The following is a 21841-nucleotide window of genomic DNA, read 5'->3' as shown; positions in this document are numbered from 1 at the left end:
TTTATCAGAGGCAAGTCCAAGAAAATAATCTGATTTCGGGCTGCTTCCACGATCTCTTTCTAACCGCATGTCAAGAGCATCCCATAGTGTCCAGGGGGCCGGATCAGCCACACATCTGAGTCTGTCTTCAGTGCTGAAGGCCCCCAGGGCTCAGGCCACACCCCAGCCTGAAAAAATGTAGCTCAGCTACCCCTCTATGTGTCCCCAAGCACCCCACTTCCCAGAGCCCGCTCCTAAGCTGGTCACAGAGCAATGGATTAAATGAGCAGAAAATTGTATTTATATGAGCCAGCGCTCTGAATGGATAAGGACCGTCGTGGGGGAGCCCAGCGGGGACCAGGGTCAGGGGTGGAGTGTGACTACCAGGTGAGTGTCAGAGCCACAGCTGGGCCTGAGAGAAATTTGGTTGGATAGTGTGTGTTTTTACAAGTTGACGTGAAAAAAGTATTTCATAAAGCACTAAGAATAGACCCAAAATATGCTATTTATTCTAATGATCAGTTTAGAAAAATGATTCTCCTAAATAGCATCATTAAGGCCATTATCTTACATAGAGACAAACTCGATTGGATAAAATGGCCTTGTCCGAGCGTCAAGCGTGAGCTAAGGTGGGGATGCCCAGAGGTCCGTGGCAGTGGGATGTCACTGGTCAGGCTCACAGGTCAGCGTCTGGATTTGGGATTCGATGTGAATCCCGCCCCCCAACCACCACCCATGACCACCTCCCCGCTCTAACTGTCTGCAGTGAAACAGCTGACACCTGTTGCTGGTGCCAAGAGATGCTGAACTGGTGGAGAGAAGGTTCTAGAAAGATTCAGGCAGCCTTGTCTCCTGGAGGGGCAATGCCCTCAGCCAGAGAATGGACAGGAAGCCACCAGGACAGATGTGGCTGGGGGCAGGTGACCCTCAGCCCTGTGGGACAGGGGCGCAGGAAGAGGGACGTGGATGAACATTTCCTTTAAATCACGTGCCGTGCTCGTTTGTGGCATGAACCAAAGGATCTGAGTTGTTCATTTGTTCTAACTGAGCCTTCAAGACAGAAAAACCCTCCATTTCGGTGGCCCTTCAGTGAGGCCTGTTCATTTCTGACTGTCCCAGGTGTGGTTCCGCAGAGGCGTCAATTCCCACAACCCCTGTGGCACCAGCTGGATCGAGATGGTTGGAGAGATGACGATGGTGAATGTGGGGCTGAACGACCAGGTGCGCACGGGGTGCTGAGCCTCGGCCCCCTCGGGGGCAGGGACGGCAGCTCATCGACAGCGGAGGTCTCGGGATGGGGGCTCCTGATGTGTCACTCCTGGGCCAGTTGCGGCCCTTCGGGCACCCCCGCAGGCTCTTCCCTGGCCCCTCCCTTGGGCTCTTCAGCTGCCCAGCCCACCTGCCTCCTCAGTGCCCAAAGGCAGAGGGGAGGAGGCACCCGCCTGGCCACTTTTCCCGTAGAGAATGAGGTCAGAATCAAAGAGGTTACTTTGCATCTTTGAAAAGATCAGGACCATCCTCTGGGTTCACTTGGGGAGCAGCTTCCTTCCCCCCAGAGGCTACATGGAAGATGGGGATGTGGGTGGACTTTGTGTCTGGGCGCCGTGCCCATGGGCACCACCACCTCCTCTGGCCTCTGTCGCCCCAAAGCTGCAGGTTCACCTGAGGTTGGGGAGCCAGGACAAGGTCCCTGCTCTCCTGAGTTTGGTGTCATGCCCTCCCCCAGCCCTCCAGGCTCCCTTTCCTGCTTTTGACTTCTGCCGTCCCATCGACCTTTCCAGCCCTAACACACATGTACACGCATGCACCCCACCGCACGGATGGGGGGGGCCTCCTGCCTGCCATTGCAGATGTGTCCTCCAGCCTTGGGGTGCTCTCCCCAACCCCGTCCTCCTCCACACCCCCAAAAGGGAAGGGAGCCCCTGGGTCTGCGCCGCCCTCCCACCCAGCAGCACCTCCCCCTGTTCAGGTCTGGGGCATCAGCTGTGACGACCGGGCCATGTACTTCCGTCAGGGCGTCACCCCGAGCGAGCTCAGTGGGAAGACATGGAAGGCCATCGTCGCCGGCCGAGAGAGTGACCGGTCGCACTCCGGCAGCTCCTTGAGTCTCCTCAGGTGATCCTGGGGGCGGCAGGGCACGGAGGAGCTGGGGCGGGAAGGGTTGGTGGCCTCAGTGGGCAGTGTCCAGAGGAGGCTGCCACCTGGCCTCTCACCAGGACCCTGGTCTCAGGCAGGACAAAGCCAGGTTGTGGCGTGCCAGAGGCCCAGCCTGTGGGGTCTCCTCTTTCCTGTGCCTGTGTCCTGGCTCGGCCGGAGGGTGGGAGGTGGGAGGTGACAGGTGAGCGAGGCTGGGATGTCCGTCCATATTGGAGCCGGTGTTTGTCCCCAAGCAGGGCTGGCCTGTTGGTTCTGAAGTCTTGAGATCTGGGAAAGAAAAGGCTTCTTTGGGGGGTGGAGGCTCAGGCCGCTCCGTCAAAGGAAGGCAGGGGAGAAGATGGAAGGTCCCTCTAGTCTAGAGCTGGACCTGAAGCTTGGGCGTCTGGGTCGCTCTCCAGGCCCCGCTCCCAGAGCATCTGTTTCATAGGTTGGGGGCGGGGCTGGGATCTTGCATTTCTTGAAGCTCCCAGGTGTGCACTGCTGTGGTTCTGGAGACTGTGCCTTCAGACCTCCTGTGGGTCCAGAAAGTGTGGACGGAGGCATCCCAGCTCTTCCCACAGGCGTCAGAGCGCAGGGAGGTGACCGCGTCTGAGCTGGAGATGCCTCAGCTCCACTGGGAGGGGCTCGGGGGACCTCAGTGCCCACCTGCCCAGTCGTGCAGCCCACAGGGCCTGGGCACAGTGCTCCACAGCACGCCGCGTTCCTGCCTGCAGCTTGGGCCCGACCCACGCCCTGGTCCACACTCTTTGCTCCCCAGCTTGGTGGTGGCCACGTGGATGCACTACCAGCCCAGGGCAGGGGCAGGCCAGGCAGGGTCTGCCCACATTGACCCAAGGGTTTAGTCTCCTCGGCTGGTGGTTCCCAGACTGAACAGCATGTTGGAATCAGCTGGGAAGCTTCTGAAGCCACTGATGCCGAATCGTCATGACCTTGGATTTGGCAGTGGTTTCTTAAATATGACACCAAAAGCACAAGAAACAAAAGGAAAAATAGGTAAATTGAGCTTCATCAAAATGAAAACTTTTGGGGACTGGCCCAGTGGCACAGCAGTTAAGTGCGCACATTTCACTTTGGCGGCCCGGGGTTCGCCGGTTCGGATCCCGGGTGCGGACATGGCACCGCTTGGCAAGCCATGCTGTGTCAGGCGTCCCACAAATAAAGTAGAGGAAGATGGGCACAGATGTTAGCTCAGGGCCAGTCTTCCTCAGCAAAAAGAGGAGGATTGGTGGCAGATGTTAGCTCAGGGCTAATCTTCCTCAAAAAAAAAAAAAAAGAAAACTTTTTTGCATCAAAGGACACTGTCAAGAAAGTGAAAAAACAATCCACAGAATAGGAGAAAATATTTGCCAATCGTGTGTTTGACGAGGGCCTAGTATCTAGAATATGTAAAGAACTCTTACCACTTGACAGCAAAAGGACAAGCCCACTTAAAAAGGGCAAAGGGCCTGAATAGACATTTCTTCAGAGGAGATATTCGAATGGCCAAGAAGCACATGAAAAGGCGCTCATCTTTCCATCCATCGTCAGTCATTAGGGAAATGCAAATCAGAAGCAAAAGAGACACCGCTCCACTTCCCCACGTGTTGACAAGCTGTGGAGAAATTGGGGTTCTCATACACCGCTGGTGGGAATGTGAAATGGTGTAGCCACTTTGGAAAATAGTCTGGCGGTTTCTCAAGAAGTTAAAGATAGAGTTACCATACGATCCAGCGATTTCACTGCTGGATACATACTCCCAAGAATTAAAAACAGGTGCTCAAACAAAAACTTGCATGTGAATGTTCTAGAAGCATTATTCACAATAGCCAAAAGGTGGAAGCAACTCATATGTCCATCAGTGGATTAATGGATTAATAAAATGTGGTTCATCCATACAGTGGAATATTATGCAGCCATAAAAAGGAATGACATACTGACACATGCCACAACATGGACCAACCTTGACATCATCACGCTAAGTGACAGAGGCCAGTCACAAAAGGTCGAATATTGTACCATGGCATTTATCGGAAGTGTCCAGAAGGGGCAAATCCACAGGGACAGAAAGCAAATTAATAGTTGCCAGGAGGCTGGGGAGAAAGAGGAGGATGGAGAGTGACTCCTTAATGGGTTTCCGTTTGGGGTGATAAGAAGGTTCTAGAATTAGGTAGTGGTGATGGTTACACAACATTGTGAATATACTTAATGTCACTGCATTGTATGATTTAAAATGGGAAATCCTGGGGCCAGCCTGGTGGCGCGGTGGTTAAGTGCGCACATTCTGCCTCAGAGGCCTGGTGTTCGCCGGTTCGGATCCCGGGTGCAGACCTACTACACTGTCAAGCCACGCTGTGGTAGGCGTCCCACATATAACGTAGAGGCAGATGGGCACCGATGTTAGCTCAGGGCCAATCTTCCTCAGCAAAAAGAAGAGAATTGGCAGCAGATGTTAGCTCAGGGCTAATCTTCCTCAAAAAATAAAATAAAATGGGAAATCTTACATCATGTGTATTTTGCCGCAATAAAAAAATACTACTCCTGCCTAATCTCCAGCCCCAGATATGTTGCTTTGATTGCTCTGGGGCGGCCTGGGCATCAGGACTGCTCACAGTGCCCAGGTGTCCCTGGGAAGCGGGTACTCGTGTGTGTTGCACAGAGAGGCTGTGACTTGCCCGGGGTGGCACAGGTAGTCGATGGTGGAGCAGAGCCAGCCTGCCCCCTGCTGGGCGTCTTTCTTCCCCCAGGAAGTCACGGGTCTGCCCGCTTTGTTCCCAGCGCTGGCTGCTTCTTTGGCGACGAGGTGAGGGGCAGTGGCGAGTCCTGTGCACCGAGCGACACGGACGCCTCCTCGGATGCTGAGAGACCGGGGCCTGACCAGCCAGTCCCTGCAGAGTCTCTGGACTGTCCCGGGGACCCCAAGGGCAGCTCGGCCTCTGGCCCAGGCACCAGCAGGACCACAGAGCATCCCGCGGAGGTCGCCAGCCCTGCCACTCAGACCCCCAGGCCTGAGCCTCGCCCTGGTCCGGCCTCCACCCCGGCTGAGGTGCCCTGGACCAATATCGACCTGAAGGAGCCTAAGAAAACGCCCAGCCACCCGGTTGCAGGCCTTCCCGAGACCACGGGGCTCTCTTCGCTGGAGGTCCTCCCCCTGGGCCTGGAGGAGCCCTATGGCGCCGACGACCACCCGCTCTGGGCATGGGTGTCTGGAGGAGGCTGTGCCGTGGAGGCTCACTCTGTGCTGAAGTGGTTCTCTGTGCAGTTGGGTAAGGGGCTGTCGGCGGGGCCCCCACCCCAGAGGGTGTCCCCCGGGGGTGGCGGGCAGGCGATGTCCTGCCTGAACACCCCCCTGTGCTCAGCCTGTCTGTCTGCTGCCTTCTGATACCAGACAGCCTGGCGCCCCCTCCCCTCTCCCTGTCCCAGCTGTGGTGGCCATTCTGGGCTGAACTGGGGGACGTCAACGTTCTCATCAGGGTGAACAGTGGGGGGAGGGCTCATGGGACATTCTACAGAGTTTGTAGCTTTTTAGAAAGAAAGGGCTGATTAAAGAAAAAATAAAGATCCCTGGCCTGCTGCGCAGCTGTGGCCGGCCAGGCCCCGGCCCTGAGGCTCTGGCTGGCCCGCAGGCCTGTCGCCCTCGGTGCAGACACTTTCCCTGTCCATCACGCCGGCCCAGACGGCCGCCTGGAGGAAACAGATCTTCCAGCAGCTCACGGAAAGGACCAAGCGGGAGCTGGAGAACTTCCGACACTACGAGCAGGCCGTGGAGCAGGTGGGGGGCCCCCGTGTGCACGTCTTTTCAGCAGGCATTCATTGAGCGCCTGCTGTATACCAGCCCTGAGGTGACGTGGGAGAAACAGATGGACGGATGCATGCATCCCTCTGTCTGTCCGTCTTGGATGGGAAGCCGTCCCTTCCAGGCCCCTTGTAGATTCAAGGATAAAGAAATGAGTCCACTCCTTTGTTCTTCTGCCCTGAAGAGCGATGTTTCGGCCCCACTGCATTCCAGGGACGACGTAGGGCCTGGGGACCAAGAGACAGAGCAGCTTCGGGGGGTGGGGGGGGGCGGAGGTGAATCACGTCATCCTCTGTCTGCCGGAGGGAACCCTGCATCCCAAGACAGTGTCGTGTTTTATTGAGACGAGTCAGGACAGGGTTGAGGGCCATCTCGGATGCCCTCAGGCAGAGCCCGGCCCCCAGAGGCCCACACTTGGGCTGGGAAAGAGGAGTCACACGGAGCACGTGGCTGGTTCCATTCGGAGGACCTGGCCGCGTCTGGGCTGGTGGCGCAGAACCAGCCCGCTGGCAGCTAAGGGTTGGGCCTCTGAGGACAGGCAGGCCGGGTGTGGGTCCCAGCTTTGCCAGTGACTTACTTTGTAACATTGGGCTGGGCACAGAGCTTTCCGAGCCTCAGTTTCCCCATCCAGAACATGAGGTAATGCTGCCGACCCCACAGGCTGTTTGAGAATTAGGAGGTTATCTATAGCCGGTGCTGGCTCGCGGCCTGGCGCCTGTCGAGTGTCTGCAAGCATTGCTTTTGTCATTAGGGTGAAGTGGAACTGGGAGCCCCAGTGAGGCAGCAAAGGGACCAGGGGCCAGGGGTGGCTCTGGGGTGCTGGGAACTGGGTGCATGCAGGACCCGACTGCCTGCCTGTGACTCTGTCCTCGATGCCCTCCGGGGCCTGTGCCACAGTCGGTGTGGGTGAAGACAGGGACTCTGCAGTGGTGGTGCAACTGGAAGCCCCACAAGTGGGTGGACGTCCGCGTGGCCCTGGAGCAGTTCACGGGGCACGACGGGGCCCGGGACAGCATCCTCTTCATCTACTACGTGGTCCACGAGGAGAAGAAGGTGTGGTGGGGGGCACCGTTCGGGGGAGGTGCCGAGGGGAGGGGGCGGAGGAAGGGAGGGGGATGCCCAGGGGAGAGGGGGGTGCCCGAGGGGTACACAGGGGTGGGTGCAGAGCCGGGGGGTGCAGGACCGGGCCTGGGACACCAGCCCCAAGGTGCTTGGTCTGGAACTGGCATCTGGCATCTAGAAAGTGCTGGCCCATGGTGACAGCTGTCCCCATCAGTGGCGGGCAGGTGTGTGCCAGCCCCGTCGAGCCATGTCCCCGCTCCAAGCACCCGGTGACAGGCTCTCGTGTTTCAAATGAGAAGTCAGGCTCAGGGACATAAGCCACTCACCCCTCCTGACGGCCAGCTCATCCAGGGCTGGGGTTTGAACCCCATCAGTCTGATTCTCAAGTGCCCTTGTCAGCATCAAAAAGCATTTCTTTAAAGTGTAACTAAGTGGGCCAGCCTGGTGGCACAGCAGTTAAGTTCGCACATTCCGCTTTGGCAGCCCGGGGTTCGTCGGTTCAGATCCCGGGTGTGGACATGGCACCGCTTGGCAAGCCACGCTGTGGTGGGTGTCCCACATATAAAGTAGAGGAAGATGAGCATGGATGTTAGCTCAGGGCCAGTCTTCCTCAGCAAAAAGAGGAGGATTGGCAGCAGATGTTACCTCAGGGCTAATCTTCCTCAGGGAAAAAAAAAAGAAGTGTAGCTAAGGTGCTGCCCATGGACTAGGCTTCTGTACTGGAACTTCCTGGGCCCCAGAGCCCCCCACCAAGACCCACAGGCCCCTGGGGATCCCGAGCATCAGCTCTGTGGAATTGGGGGTGACCTAGGCCGTCCCGGTCCGTCCACCACGGAGGGGGCTCCACCCAGAGGCCTGTCGTGCCCCCAGCCCCGTGGGTCCCGCTCTGTCACCGGTGACAGCCCTGCCGTCTGCTCTCTGTGCCCAGTACATCCACGTGTTCCTCAACGAGGTGACAGCGCTGGTCCCCGTGCTCAATGAGGCCAAGCACTCCTTTGCCCTCTACACCCCCGAGAGGACCCGGCAGAGGTGGCCTGTGCGTCTGGCTGCCGCCACAGAGCAGGACATGAACGACTGGGTGAGTGGGCGGTGGTCCCCACAGGCCGAGGGTCAAAGGGCAGCCATCTCGGGGCAGCCCAGCTTCAGCCTGCCACCCGCCCCCTTCCCAGCCATGACCGGCCGTCTCCCCACGCCAGCTCGCCCTGCTCAGCCTGTCCTGCTGCGAGAGCCGGAAGGTGCACGGCCGCCCGTCCCCACAGGCCATCTGGTCCATCACCTGCAAGGGAGACATCTTTGTGAGTGAGCCCAGCCCAGACCTGGAGGACCCCGCGCACCCGCTGCCCTGCGACCAGATGTGAGTCGGCTGTGCTCCCGATGGGGCTGGGGCCTGGCCGCCCCTCCCCAAGCACCCAGAGCTGGGCTTGCAGCAGGGAGGGCCGCAGGCAGGAGGACCACACGGGGCCTTGCCTCCCGCTGGTCCCCAGACCCCGAGTCCTCCTGGACCTGTGGGAGGACCCCAAGCCGGGACCGGAACTGCCTGGGCTCAGGGCAGGTCAGCGCCATCGAGCAGCTGGGTGTTGCAGGACGAGGGAGGGACGGCCCTATAGGAGGCGTTTAAAACTACGAGATGGAATGAGGCCACCCAGGGCGGGCAGTGTGAGCAGAATCCCCGGGCATCTGGCATTTTGGATGAGGAATTGAGGGGGACCAAGGAGGGGACCCAGTGCCCCCAATTATGTCCTGAGGTTGCTCCCAGAAAGTCACCCAGAGCCCGCGAGGACCAGGGAGACGTAAGTGAGACCAGGGGACCCCACTCAGAAGGGGAGAGTCCATGCATCTGTCCACCCTTTGAGGCCCTGTGTACCTGGTGTCTAGTCAGACAAGTGGGGACAGTGGCAGAGCCTCAGCTAGCAAGTGGGGAACCCAGGTGGCAGTTGCTCTCTGCACTCTGCCCGGCCAGGAGGCCGCGCTGTCACCGTGCAGCCTGTCATGACGTCGTTTCAGTCTGCTGGGCCGTGTTGTGGCTCAGCCTGCTCCCTGCCCTGACATGCCCGTCCCAGACCCCAAGGGGCAGCGTGGAGCACCGGCTGCTGACCTCGCCCCCTGCGTGCACAGCCCCGGGGATCAGGGGCTCCGGAGGGGCCAGGCCAGTTCCAGCGTCCTTACTAAAGCCTGTCCTTCGGAGACTGAAGACATAGGACGTCCCCGGGAGGCCACAGCGCCGGAGGGGGAGGAAGGCAGGACGCCCGGCATTCCTGCCTGCCCTCTCCCCCATCCTCCCAGGTTCTGGAGGCAGGTGGGAGGCCACCTGCGGGTGGTGGAGGCCAACAGCCGGGGCGTGGTGTGGGGCATCGGCTACGATCACACGGCCTGGGTGTACACGGGCGGCTACGGCGGAGGCTGCTTTCAAGGTGAGGGCGGCCCGCACACCCTGGCCGGCGGGACCGGCTCCCTGGGCCCTGCCCACGGCTTTCCCGGGCCGCTGCCTCCTCTAATCCCTGTCTGGCTTCCCTGCCCCACGCCGGAGCTGCTGTCCCAGTGTTGACACTTGGCTGACAGCTGGCTGACAGGTGACCTTCGTCACCGCCAGCCTCCACAGAGAACAGTCCCGGGGCCAAGCCGTGAGGTGAGACCAGGCCTCGCCACCGATGTGCCTTCCTGGGCACCCACAGCTGAGCTGCGGGCCTTGAAGGTTCTAGAAAGGCAGCTGCCAGGGCCCTCCAGCGTGTCCAACCCCTCCTTTCACAGATGAGGCCTCAGGGCACGTTGGGGCAGCTCCGGGCCCCCGTCTCCTGAGTCCCTGTCCTGAATTTCAGCCCCTCTCTAGGTGGGTCATACGCCTTAGGGGATGAGACCTTGACGAACCCCTGTGGGCTCCCTGAGTTCTGGCAGGCGGAGTCCCTGTGTCCCCCTACTGGTAAATGGAGGCAGAAACAGGCACTGGAAGGGGCCGTGCCACAGTCCACACGCCCCACAGTGGGGGGGCGGTCAATCCTGTAGAGCTGTGGTCCACTAAGACCACAGGAACGCACGTCTGCACAGGCCTAACAGCTTCCCCGTTTGTGAGGCGGGAATTACCCTTGTCCCCGTCTTACAAATGAGGAAATTGGGGCTCATGGGGCTTTTGTGCATGGTCCAAAGTACCTGTGTTAGTAAAGAGAGAGCTGGGTGGGCCTCCCCACCTGCCCGGTGCCGGGTGGGTGGGACGGCAAGGGAAGAAGGGGTGTAACCGAGAACAGAGTGGGAGGTGTGGACGGGAGGTTTATTGAGCAGCGGATTCTCATCCAGGCGATGAGGAGGGAACCCAAGCTGGGCGGCCCCAGGAAACAAGCTCAGTAGGCCTGAAGCCCTCTCGGCTGGCCCTCCCCGCCCATTCTCTGCGGCCTTTGGTGCTTCAGACAGAAGCCCGAGTCCCAGCAGCCTCCTGTCCCTACAGGCCTGGCCAGCAGCTCCAGTAACATCTACACCCAGTCGGACGTCAAGAGCGTCTATATCTACGAGAACCAGCGTTGGAACCCCGTCACGGGCTACACCAGCAGGTGAGCGGCCCGGGCGCCGGCCAGGGTGCTCCTGGTCCGGGCCACGGTCTTGACAAAGACTGGATGACCACGTCCAGGGTGGCGTGAGAGCTGGCGTCCGGCCCCCGATGTGGGACTAACTGGATCTTCTGCTTACAGTTTTTTTCTTAAATCTTTAAGTGTGACACGCATTTTAAAAACTCACTTATTGAGAGGCATAGCATGCCTAAAGAGCGTAAAAGCGTGTATATGTGAACATATATGCCGTGAGATTTCTCTCTATCTAGGTGTATATTAAGCACTGGGTTGTCGCAAATCGAACCCAGTGTGACCACGACCCTCCACCCCTTCTGGCGCCCCTTCTCTTTCGTCATCATTCCCTCCTCACCAACATCCAAACTTCTAACACTACTGTAGTTTTGCTTGCTTTTTTGGGGTGGGGGGAGTGGTGGTTACTTAACTTTTTTTTTTTTAAGTTTCGCTTAATTTAAACTACTGAGAACATCGTGGCCTCCACCAAAATTATTATTATGACTTTTTTTTTGGCGAGGAAGATTGTCACTGAGCTAACATCTGTGCCAGTCTTCGTTTATTTTGTATGTGGGATATCGTCACAGCGTGGCTTGACGAGCAGTGTTTAGGTCCGTGCCCAGGATCCGAACCCGTGAACCCTGGGCTGCCGACGTGGAGCACGTGAACTTCAGTGCCATGCTGCCCGGCTGGTCTCTCCACCAAAATTATTTTAATCCTCTGAATTTGAGACCTTTGGACAAGACAGTCAGTGTGTTGTGTTTTGGGCAGAAGAGGAGATGCTGTATAAAATCCAGATCGTATGTGGCTTTTTATTTCCCACCCACTGAGCATAGACACGTATTTCTCATTGCTCTTGTCCTGGGGTTTTTCGTTTTCTGTTTTTTTAGAAAGTGAGCAAGTTGTGGTATTTCTTAGCCTTTAGAACCCACTGCAAGGGGCTGGCCCCGCGGCTGAATGGTTAATTTCTCGCACTCCCCTTCCACAGCCCCGGGTTTCGCTGGTTTGGATCCTGGGCGCGGACATGGCCCCCCTCATCAGGCTATGCTGAGGCAGCGTCCCACATGCCACAACTAGAGGGACCCACAACTAAAACATATACAACTATGTACTGGGGGGCTTTGGGAAGAAAAAGAAGAAAAAAAATAAGATTGGCAAGAGTTGTTAGCTCAGGTGCCAATCTTTAAAAAAAAACAAAAACAGAAAACCCACTGCAAGATTTCTGGCAGCTGGAGCAGTGCTGCCTGACTTCAGCATCATCCAGGCTCTGCGTCCAGGCCCCTCCCAGACTCCGCCCTGTGGGCCTCTTGTCTCGACTCGTCCTGTTTCATATCCTTTATGATAAAACTACGATCCTAAGTTTAGCGCTTTCCTGCGTCAGAGAGTCGTTCTAGCAGATTATCCAACGTGAGGTAATGGGAACCGCCAAATTCGTAGCCAGTCGGTCAGAAGTGCAGGTGGCTTGGGCGTCTGAAGTGTGGCTGATGTCTGCAGTGGGGCGGTCCTGTTGGGGACCATGCCCTTTGGCTGCGGGGTCTGTGCTAGCTGGGGGGTTAGCATCAGAGTCATCCTGCAGCACACCCAGCTGGGGTGGACACACCCGTTCACACTTCACCAGCACACCTTTGCCAGTTTCTTTTATTTTAGCCGTACTCAAGTGTGGCTCGCATCTCTTATTTTCGGTTTCTGTTTCCTGCTGGCTACCAAGACAGAGCCCCTCTCCTGAGTTGACTGGCACTTGGATACCCTTCTTTCTGGACGGCCCCCTTCGAGTCCTTGTCCCGTGTTTTGATTGCATCCTCTTTTTCTGGCTTTGTCAGTGTTCTGTGCGCATTCAGGATGTGAGCCCTCTGTCACTTACTTCCGTTCTGTGGCTTGTCTTTCCAGCTTCTTAGTGGTGACTTTTGATTGTTAAATGTAGTCCAGTTGATCGATCCTTCTTTTCTTTTCTTTTTTTTTTCTTGGTGAGGAAGATTCGCCCTCAGCTAACATCCATTGCCAATCTTCCTCTTTTTTTGCTTGAGGAAGACTAGCCCTGAGCTAACGTCTGTGCCAGTCTTCCTCTGCTTTGTATGGGGGACGCTGACACAGTGTGGCTGATGAGTGGAGTGGGTCTGCACCCAGGATCCGAACCTGCAAACCCAGGCCGCTGAAGTGGAGTGCGTGGAACTTTAACCACTCGGCCGCAGGGCCAGCCCCCGATCCTTTTTTTTAATAAAGTTGGGCCTTTAAAAAATCCTCTTAAGAAATCTCATGAACTCTGAAGTAATGAACACATCCTCCTGTCTTCTAAAGATCAGTCAGCAAACTTTTTCCATAATGGACCACGTAGTAAATATTTTAGGCTTTGTGGGCCATACGGTCTGTCGCAACTAGTTGCTTGAAAGCAGCCATGTCAACGAATGAGCATCGATGTGTCCTGGTCAGGTTTCTATCTGGACACAAATTTGAATGGCAGGTAATTTTCACACGTCACGATGCATTATTCTTCTTTGGGTTTTTTTCAAACCATTTAAAAATGTAAAAACCAGCCTTTGCTTGTAGACTGTGCCGAAAAAGAGACAGTGAGCCTGGTTAGGGCCGCAGGTCATGGTTTGTGGATCCTGTTCTAGAAACTTTATTCTGGGGCCGGCCCAGTGGTGCGGCGGTTAAGTGCGCACATTCCACTTCAGCGACCCGGGGTTCTCCGGTTTGGATCCCGGGTGCAGACATGGCACCGCTCATCAAGCCATGCTGTGGCAGGCGTCCCACATATAAAGTAGAGGAAGATGGGCATGGATGTTAGCTCAGGGCCAGTCTTCCTCAGCAAAAAGAGGAGGATTGGCAGCAGATGTTAGCTCAGGGCTAATCTTCCTCAAAAAAAAAAAAAAAAAAAGGGAAGAAACTTTATTCTTCTGCCTTGTCCATTTAGGTGTAGAGCACCACCTCCCCACCCCCGAACTGTTGGGTATATAGTGTGGGCTGGAGGTCAAGTGTTGGTGTTTGAATACACAGTGACCCACACCATTTATTGTCCCCCTTGCATCACAGCGGCCACCTTTGTCTTAACTCAAGTGTCCGTGTAGGCACTGCTCTGTGCCTGAGCCTTCCTCTCCTTTGAGCCATTGCGTATCCTCGTGCTAACCCCACGCTGTTCCACCCGCTGTCCCCTTACGGGAAGTTTTCAAAGCTGGTAGAAGAAACCATCTCATCTTCATCAACAGTGTTTCGGCCGTTCTCGCATCACTTGCAGAGTTTTAGAAGCAGCCCGTCACAGTTCTCAAAAACCATTGCAGTCTTGGTTGGGATGGCCTCAGATCTGTAGATTAATTTGGGTAGAAAAGTTGCCTCACAAATCCTCTCTCCAAAATGTGGCCGTAATTTACAAATCCATTCATGAAGGTCTTCCTGAATTTCTTCTTAATAAGGTTTTGTAATTTTTTTATAGAGGGGTCTTGACATCTTTTATTAGATGCTGTTTCGTATTTTTTGATCCTATTGTAAACGGCACATCCCAACTTTCTTATTTCATCTTTTTGGCTGTTTGTGGCTGGATACAGAAATTGATTTCCCCTGCTGTTTTTTCAAAATTGGCAAAAAGAAGAAATACCGAGTAACATGAGAACAAGCTCTGCACCAACCAGAGACAGCAACCACTGCTCAAATTTTGGTCTATTGCTCTGGCCCGCCCTCTGTGTGTGTCTCTGGGCCTGCACAAGGGGGACAAAATCAGGCACGTAAATATGGTCCGGGATGGCCTCGCAGTCATACCCGGGAGCCATCCGGTTTACCCAACCCCGACTCAGTCTTGGATGTGTAGGCCGTTCGCGACCTTTCTCTGTCGTAAGAACAGTTTGGAGGGTTCTCTTGTGTGTGAATATCTGTGAGTCTCTGTTCACCCCCAGTAAACCGAGATTTGAGCTCGTCTAAGGCAGTCGACACACATTGCTGAACAGGTCCTGGAAAGCTCCACGTCGGCTGTGTGTGGCATCCACACACGAGGCTGACCTGCTTGCGTCTCCACGTTCTCCTCAGTCCTGAGGAAGGGGAGCAAGGAAGCTGGTGCTCCCCAGTTCATAGAGAGAGTGCAGACGGGGGAGCCCGGTTCCCACACCCACCCGGCAGCCCCCGTGTGCTGCTGGCTGCTCTGCCGGTGTATAAGTCAGCTCCAGCTGCTGTAACAAAGCGCCACAGACGTTTCTTCTCTCACAGTTCTGCAGGCTGGGGAGTCTGACATCCAGGTGCCAGCAGGGTTGGTTCCCTCGGAGGACCGGGAGGGACCATCTGTTCTGGCCCTCTCTCCTGGCTTCTGGTGGCTTCAGGGGTTCCTTGGCTTGTGGCAACATCATCCCAGTCATCGCATGGCGTTCTCCCCATGTCTTCACGTCGTCTTCTCAATTTGGGAAACTTGGGTTGAATTTCCCCTTTTTCTAAAGACGCTGTCATATTAGATTAGGGCCCATCCTAATGACCTCATCTCACCTGACCATCTGCAGAACCCTATTTCTAAATAAGATCACCCTGACAGGTACTGGGGGTGAGGCCTCAACATCGTTTGGGGGCACACAATTCAATCCACAATACGAGGGAAGGAGAGGTGGGCTCCCAGACCACGCATGCGCCCCAGCCCTCGGGGGATGGCCTGGCTGGGGTTGCAGCCCAGGCCCCCGTGTGACATGGGGTCACCCCAGTTGCTGTCCCCGCCCTGGGGCAGTTCTGCTTTACCCCACACCCCTTCAGAGATGCAGACATCCCAGCTGCGTGTGTCCATCACTGGCCATTGCCTGAGCAGGACGGGCCATTCTCGCCCCTCTCTCGAGTCACCCCACACCTGTTGTCTCGCCATAGGGGTCTGCCCACCGACCGGTACATGTGGAGCGACGCCACGGGGCTGCAGGAGTGCACCAAAGCCAGCACGAAGCCCCCGTCCCTGCAGTGGAGCTGGGTGAGCGCCCGGCTGCAGGCTGAGCAGAGGCGGGGCTGGGGGGTCCAAGGGTGGGCGTCCGCCTGCGCTGACCCTCCCCTCCCCCAGGTTTCTGACTGGTCCATCGACTTCAGCGTTCCTGGGGGCACTGACCAGGAAGGGTGGCAGTACGCCAGTGACTTCCCTGCGTAAGCGTCCCCCTCTCTTTCTCTGCCTGGGGCGGGGCATCCCGGGGTGGGGCTTAAGCATCAGGCCCCTGGGCGTGTGACTCAGCCAGGCCCTGTCCTCCCCAGCAGTGGCGGCCTCACCATTTTGCCAGGCCGTCCCCCTGCTCCCCAGCCCCTTGTCCCCCTGCCCTCATGCCTCCCTGCCCTGGATAGCTCCGGTCCCTACAAGCACCCAGGTGTGGCCGAGGAGCAGACCCCTGCGTGCCCACCTCAGCTGGTTGGAGAGGTGTGGAGGGGCACACCTGGCACACCCGTTCTCAGTGGATGGGCTCAGGGATGGCACCATGGCTTCCCCAGCACCTGGTAGTGTGCCTTCTGTGCCAGGCACGGGCTCTGGGAGGGCCAGCCGAGAACCCGGTTCCCTGGACTGAGGTGGCCTTGGGAACCTCAGGAGCAGCGCTGGGAATATTGGAGCCAGGCCCTGGGTGACGCGTGGGGGTGGTCCCCCGTGAGGGAGGTGTTGGGGTGAAGGGGCAGCTTGAGCAGAGCATGGAGTGAGGGCGGCGCCGTCCTGGGAGGCAGGAGGCCAAGCTTGTCAGGGCGGGTGGTGACAGGAGAAGTGGGTGACGGCCTGCATAGCCAGGGGCTCTGTGTTGGCGGGCTGCAGGCCCTTCATGGTACACGCGTCATGTCCAAATGGAAGACTGAGCTGGGGAGCCCGAGCCAGGGCCTGAGCAGACCTGAGCTGGGGCAAGGCCGGGGTCAGGGGCCTCCCAGACTGACCCTCCCCTCCAGCCTTGGCCCTGAGTTTGACTGTCCCCAAGAGGTCTCTGATGGGGCCTGTGCCAGGAGGGCTAGGAGGCACCTTACCTAGAACCCCCCACCAACTAGTTGGGCAGCTGCCATGTTTTGGCCCCAGGAAGACCCCAACCCCAGGAAGACCCCAACCCCAGGGAGACCCAGACCCCACGGACACCCTGGCCAGGCTAGAGGTGTCTAAAGGACGAGGATCGTGATGCCCTTGGAGCCCACTCCGTGGCTCACGCTGAGGCTCTGTACCCTGTGATGGGTGGGGAGAGAAAGCGTGTTCAGTGTCGCTTTCCAGAAACTTCCACAAAGTGGTCTCGATTTCAGCTTCTTCCTCTTGCAGCTCATACCACGGGTACAAAACCATGAAGGATTTTGTCAGGAGAAGGTGCTGGGCCAGGTAAAGACAGGAGCGGCGAGGGAAGTGGGGGGTGTGGCCTTGTCCCTCCTGCTGGTCCCTCCAGGGCCAAACCTCCCAACCTCTGACCTCAGTCCCAGGAGAAGGAAGGGGAGGGGGGGTGGGAAGGGAAAACAGGATCAAAGTAAATGTCAGCCCAGGAAATGCCCGCAGGCTCCCAGTGCTCTCTCATTTCTGAAGCGTTTGTTTTCGAGAACAAATAAGAGAAATGTCACTGGCAGGCTCTGCTTCTGTGCTGGACCTGCTGGATGGGAGGCGGGGCTGGGAGTGGGGGCAGGGCAGGGCCCGGAGGTGGGGCCGCCTTTCTAGGCCCTTATTCCTGCCCATCTGGAGGAAAGGGTGCCCGCCTGGGTGTTTTTGGGGGTCCTGGCCCCTGCCCTCCCCAGGACCCGGCCGAGGCTGCCGTGGGGAGGAGGGGGCCTGGCTGCTCTCTTTGCAGTCCTCTGGGGCCAGGTCATCGTGGCTCTTGCTTCCACTTTCTTGCACATGTCTAGAGCAGAGACTCTGAGCATCCGGGTGCCCAGGTTGTGTTTCTTTCCACCATTCAGGAAATGCAAGCTGGTGACCAGTGGACCCTGGCTGGAGGTGGCCCCCATTGCCCTCGGGGACGTGTCCATCATCCCCGAGAGCCCGGGCGCCAGTGGGAACGGGCACAGCGTCGCGCTCTGGGCCGTCAGTGACAAAGGGGACGTGCTGTGCCGCCTGGGTGTGTCCGAGCTCAACCCCGCGGTGAGCTCCCCCATCCCTGCCTCCTCCAGGGGCGCCAGCTGTCGGGCCCTCTAGGGGTTCTGGTGGAGTCTTCCAGAAATAGGACTCTTGCTGTGGAGTCAGACTGAGCTCAGGTGTCCCCGGGCCTGCCCAGGACGGTCCCTGGGACCGCTGGCCACCGCCTGTGGCCCGAGGGGGTCACTGGGTTCTGTGGGCAGTTGGAGCTGAGGATGAGGTTGGCATGAGGAGCTGCCAGCTCCTGGGACCCGTGGGTGGGGGGTGGCAGAGGTCTCAGTGTCTCAGTGTCCCTCCTTGCCCGTCTTCAGGGCTCCTCCTGGCTGCACGTGGGCACCGACCAGCCCTTCGCCTCCATTTCCATCGGGGCCTGCTACCAGGTGTGGGCCGTGGCGAGGGACGGCTCTGCCTTCTACCGGGGCTCGGTGTCCCCCTCCCAGCCGGCCGGTGAGTGCCACCCCTCCACGTGGACCCCCACCCGGTGCCACCAAGCTGTGACGTGGGACGCAGGGCTGGTCAGAGCCAGGTTGCACGTGCTCCTGCTTCCAGGAGAAGCTGCTCACAGGTGTCCTAATTTTCAGCTCAGCTCGACGAGCGTTTACTGAGTGCCGCCTGTGGACCAGGCGCTGGGGCCAAGCCGGGATCCCCCCAGAGGCTGCGCTCCTCTCCCGCTGGGACAGACTGGGGGGCGGTCACCCCCGGGGATGGGGGGGCCCCTCACAGCTGCCCTTCACTGCGCTCGGCCTTCTGCCCAGGGCGTCGCTGGTGGTGGGCACTTTGCACATCCTGCACTCCAGGGGACAGGCCTGCCCAGGCCCTCCCAGGGTTGCCCCTTCTGGGGTGGCCCTGCATGGCCCACTCCACAGTGACCGCTCTGGCTACCCTCTGGGAGTGCAGGCTGTGCTGGCTTGTTCTTGGCTGGATGTCTAGACGGTGTCCGGCACAGGGGAGGCCAGACAGATGGATGAGTGGTGGCTGGTGCGTCACTGCCCCCTTCCCAGGGGGCTGCGGGGCTTGGGCAGGGAGTTCATATAGCAGCCCCAAGGCTGGCCTCCTGCTGCATCCCGAGCTGGGCACCTTCGTGCCCCTGTGATCAGCCATCCAGCCCCACCATCTGGAACCTGCCACGGCTTCCAGAGGGCCCCAGGCGAGGCGGGGGTATTGGAGAGACAGCAGGGCACCAGTCAGCCCTGCTTGACCCTCAGCTCAGGCCAGGCCCTGTCACACGTGTGTGGTCTGGGGACAGAGGCCGGCCACCCCCGCCTCAACCCTGTGAGCTGCAGAGGAAGCCATGTGCTCCACGAGCCCGGGCACCGCAGGTTTGGTGTTTCCCGGCTGCTTCCGACGTCCCATCTCCCGTCGCAGGTGACTGCTGGTACCACATCCCATCTCCTCCCAAACAGAGGCTCAAGCAGGTGTCTGTGGGCCAGACGGCCGTCTATGCCCTGGACGAAAACGGCAAGTTGTCTCCATCCTCAGTGGTCACCAGGGGAGGTTAGGGCTTCCCCGAGCACCCCGATGGGACGAGACCCTGGCCGGCCCCAGGTCCCTGACACGAGACTCCGTAAGCCACCCTGAGAGGCTGCCGGCCCGAGATCAGCCTCCAAACAGGTTCCTTCCCCAAGGTACCCAGGGTGGCGGCACCAGTGACCCCCGGTGATCAGTCTGCCTGGACCTGGGGCACAGAGCGCAGTACCAAGGCAGGGGTGACGCTGCACGGCGGGGCCTGTGCGGGGGGCGTCTTCTGGAAGGTGCCGCCCAGGCCCATGATGCTGGACCCCCACGGCAGCCTGGGCCTGGACCCTCCCTGCCGCTGTGTCACCTCGGGCAGCGCTCTGGCCAGTTCCCTTTCCTGTTCTGTCATTGTCACAGAGGAGCAAGGCGAGGAGAGGGCAGAATCGGGCCTGGAACCCAGGGCTTTCAGTCCGGACCCGCTCTCTTTGTTTGTTTAAACAATTCGTTGTCCTCAGTTTCTCATGCGTAGAAAGAGGAGGACGATGCCAGCTGGGCACAGCGGGCCGATGGGGCAGCTCGGGTGAAGCCAGGGGTGGGAAGGGCAGAGCTGGCTCCTGAGGGTCGGCGAGAGCCCCAGAGAGTGTGGAGACACAGAGAAGAGTGGTCAGACCAACCCCGGCTTTGCGGACCCTGAAGTGGGTCCCGACACTCTGGGGCCTCACGACTAGCACCCTCTCTCCCCAGGGAACCTGTGGTATCGCCAGGGGGTCACGCCCAGCTACCCGCAGGGCTCCAGCTGGGAGCACGTGTCCAACAACGTGCGCCGCGTGTCCGTGGGGCCCCTGGACCAGGTCTGGGTGCCCAAGTGGGGGGACGGGGACGGAGGGCGCATGTTCCCTCTGGGGCTGGGGACGTGGGGCACACCGGGGATCCCACTCTGGTCTCCCCGCTGCTGTCCCGATGGTCCCTCTGCAGCTGGGGGCCGGGCCTTCAACGGGTCTGCGTTCCAGGTCTGGGTCATCGCCAACAAAGTCCAGGGGAGCCACAGCCTGAGCCGGGGAACCGTGTGTCATCGCACGGGCGTGCAGCCCCACGAACCCAAGGGGCAGGGCTGGGACTACGGCATCGGGGTGAGCAGGGCAGGCAAGGGTGGCTGTGCTGGCCGGGAGTACGTGGTCACCCTGTGTGTGCTCCGGGCCTCGGGGGCGCTTCTGGCTGGGACCTGCCATAGGGTTGGTGGGACACCCCAGGCAGAGCCCCTCGGAGGACCCTGAGCTCCAGGGTTTGGAAGGATGGTCTCTGCCCCTTGGCCCCCGGCAGCCCTGGGTGACATGGCTCTCCCCTTCCAGGGTGGCTGGGATCACATCTCCATCAGGGCCAATGCCACCAGGGCCCCCAGGAGCGAGTCCCTGGAGACAGCCGGCGAGCGGAGCGGGGAGCAGGGTCTCCCCAGTGGGCCCGCGCAGGTGGCCGGCGCCCTGCAGGAGTCGCTCGGCCCCATCTGCTGCTGAGGCCGCCTCCCCTCACGTGGAAGCGAGAGTGGTGCCCGGTTTGAAGGATGAAGATTGATGCCTGAGTCTTCCTGTGCTGAAATGCGGATCCTCGAGACTCGAGCGGGAACCTGGCCTGAGGTTGCGGCCGCCTCGGAGGCACTAACTGAGAAAGCCCAGAAATGTGAAGCTTTGTGGATGCCCCACACATGTCCCTGGTCTGCGAGGAGAGCTCGGAGCGTAGGGTGGAGGGTAGGGGCCCCTTCCCCTCTGCCTCCCAGCGTGGGAAATGGATCCGGGAGCCTTCCAGGGGCGCTGCCCCCGGGGAAGCGGAGCTGCACAGGAGTCCCCGAGCCCCGGGCGTCCCCAAGCAGCATCAGGGCCCTGCCGCCTCCCCGTGAAAAACGGCTGTGGGGCTCAGCGCTGCTTTGGGCTGTGCTGTGGTCATTTCTCAGAGCAGGACTTGAAAATACAGTTTCATTTCAAAGGTTAGGGAAGGAGTTGGCAGGTTGGGAATAAATGCTGGAGGGGGCATCTTCTTCCCCCGGTGGGCACGGGCCCTCCTGGAGTGGATGGAGGACAGCGGGGCTGCCCCAGGACCATGAGAAGGTGCCAGCCCTTCCCCAGACGAGGTTAGGGGGCAGGGGGCTCAGCGGAGAGGGAGGGAGTGGGGATGAAGGGAGGGCTGTGGAGGCCACATCATCCCCCCTGGGGCAAGTCGGGCCAGGCCAGGAGGAAAGCACCTCTCAGTGGCCCTGGTCCCACCGGGCAGCTTTTTATCCCTCCCAGCCCCACCTGGTGACGTCTGCCGTCTGCTTCCTACAACCACACCCTTTGCCCCAGTCATCAGAGCTCAGGTCAGTCTCTGCTCCTTTTGAGATGGAACCAACTGTCCCCAGCTCTGCGGGCATTCCCTCGGGAGGGGTCCGCTCTGTGTTTGATCCCGTTTTGCTGTGTGGTGTGTGGTGTTGTCACCCTGAAGCTGACGCTAAGGAGGTCTCCTGTGGTGTCCCCTCCCATGGGGCTTTGAGGGAGCCCGTGGTCCCTGCGTTGGCCGTGTGTCCTGGAGATAGGACCAGGAGGCGTGAGTCTGGGTGCAGAGTGGAGTGACGCCCTCTTGTCTGTCTACACTGCATGGCAGGCTTTCTCCAAATGGGCATTATGAGTTTCTTCTATGGCAGCAACCTGTTGACCTGTCGTTCTGCTGGGACTCTGTCTGTAGCTGGTTTCACCCTGCCCTTTCTCCAGGGCGACCGTCCTCTCACTGCTGAGCACCAACTGTTTACCTGCTCAGCATCAGCGAACATCTGGATTCCTCAGATGCTTCGTTCAATAAAAACTTGCACCAGAGTGTAAATGA

At 58.8% G+C, this 21841-nt stretch overlaps 1 protein-coding gene across 2 annotated transcripts in view; it reads left to right on the top strand.

Annotated features, from left to right (window-relative positions):
- Nucleotides 1–21838, top strand: part of TECPR1 (tectonin beta-propeller repeat containing 1) — a 30900-nt gene extending 9062 nt beyond the window's left edge. Inside the window, exons 8-25 of one of the 2 annotated variants that reach the window (XM_014855997.3) lie at nt 1099–1200; nt 1949–2094; nt 4891–5378; nt 5739–5884; nt 6806–6961; nt 7899–8048; nt 8167–8324; nt 9254–9381; nt 10407–10509; nt 15346–15442; nt 15530–15609; nt 16739–16795; nt 17362–17542; nt 17848–17983; nt 18902–18994; nt 19736–19842; nt 20002–20121; nt 20341–21838. In XM_014855997.3, the coding sequence (XP_014711483.3) occupies nt 1099–1200; nt 1949–2094; nt 4891–5378; nt 5739–5884; nt 6806–6961; nt 7899–8048; nt 8167–8324; nt 9254–9381; nt 10407–10509; nt 15346–15442; nt 15530–15609; nt 16739–16795; nt 17362–17542; nt 17848–17983; nt 18902–18994; nt 19736–19842; nt 20002–20121; nt 20341–20502 (2610 nt within the window). In that variant the 3' untranslated portion in view covers nt 20503–21838. The remainder of the gene's footprint in view (nt 1–1098; nt 1201–1948; nt 2095–4890; nt 5379–5738; nt 5885–6805; nt 6962–7898; nt 8049–8166; nt 8325–9253; nt 9382–10406; nt 10510–15345; nt 15443–15529; nt 15610–16738; nt 16796–17361; nt 17543–17847; nt 17984–18901; nt 18995–19735; nt 19843–20001; nt 20122–20340) is intronic. The other variant, XM_014855999.3, reaches the window with a different exon arrangement.
- The last annotated feature ends 3 nt before the right edge of the window (nt 21839–21841 follow it).

The sequence above is a fragment of the Equus asinus genome, chromosome 14, assembly GCF_041296235.1.
Source record: "Equus asinus isolate D_3611 breed Donkey chromosome 14, EquAss-T2T_v2, whole genome shotgun sequence".
NCBI lineage: Eukaryota > Metazoa > Chordata > Mammalia > Perissodactyla > Equidae > Equus > Equus asinus.
The sequence above is the reverse complement of the archived record's forward strand: the minus strand, read 5'-3'. Positions and strand labels throughout refer to the sequence as shown.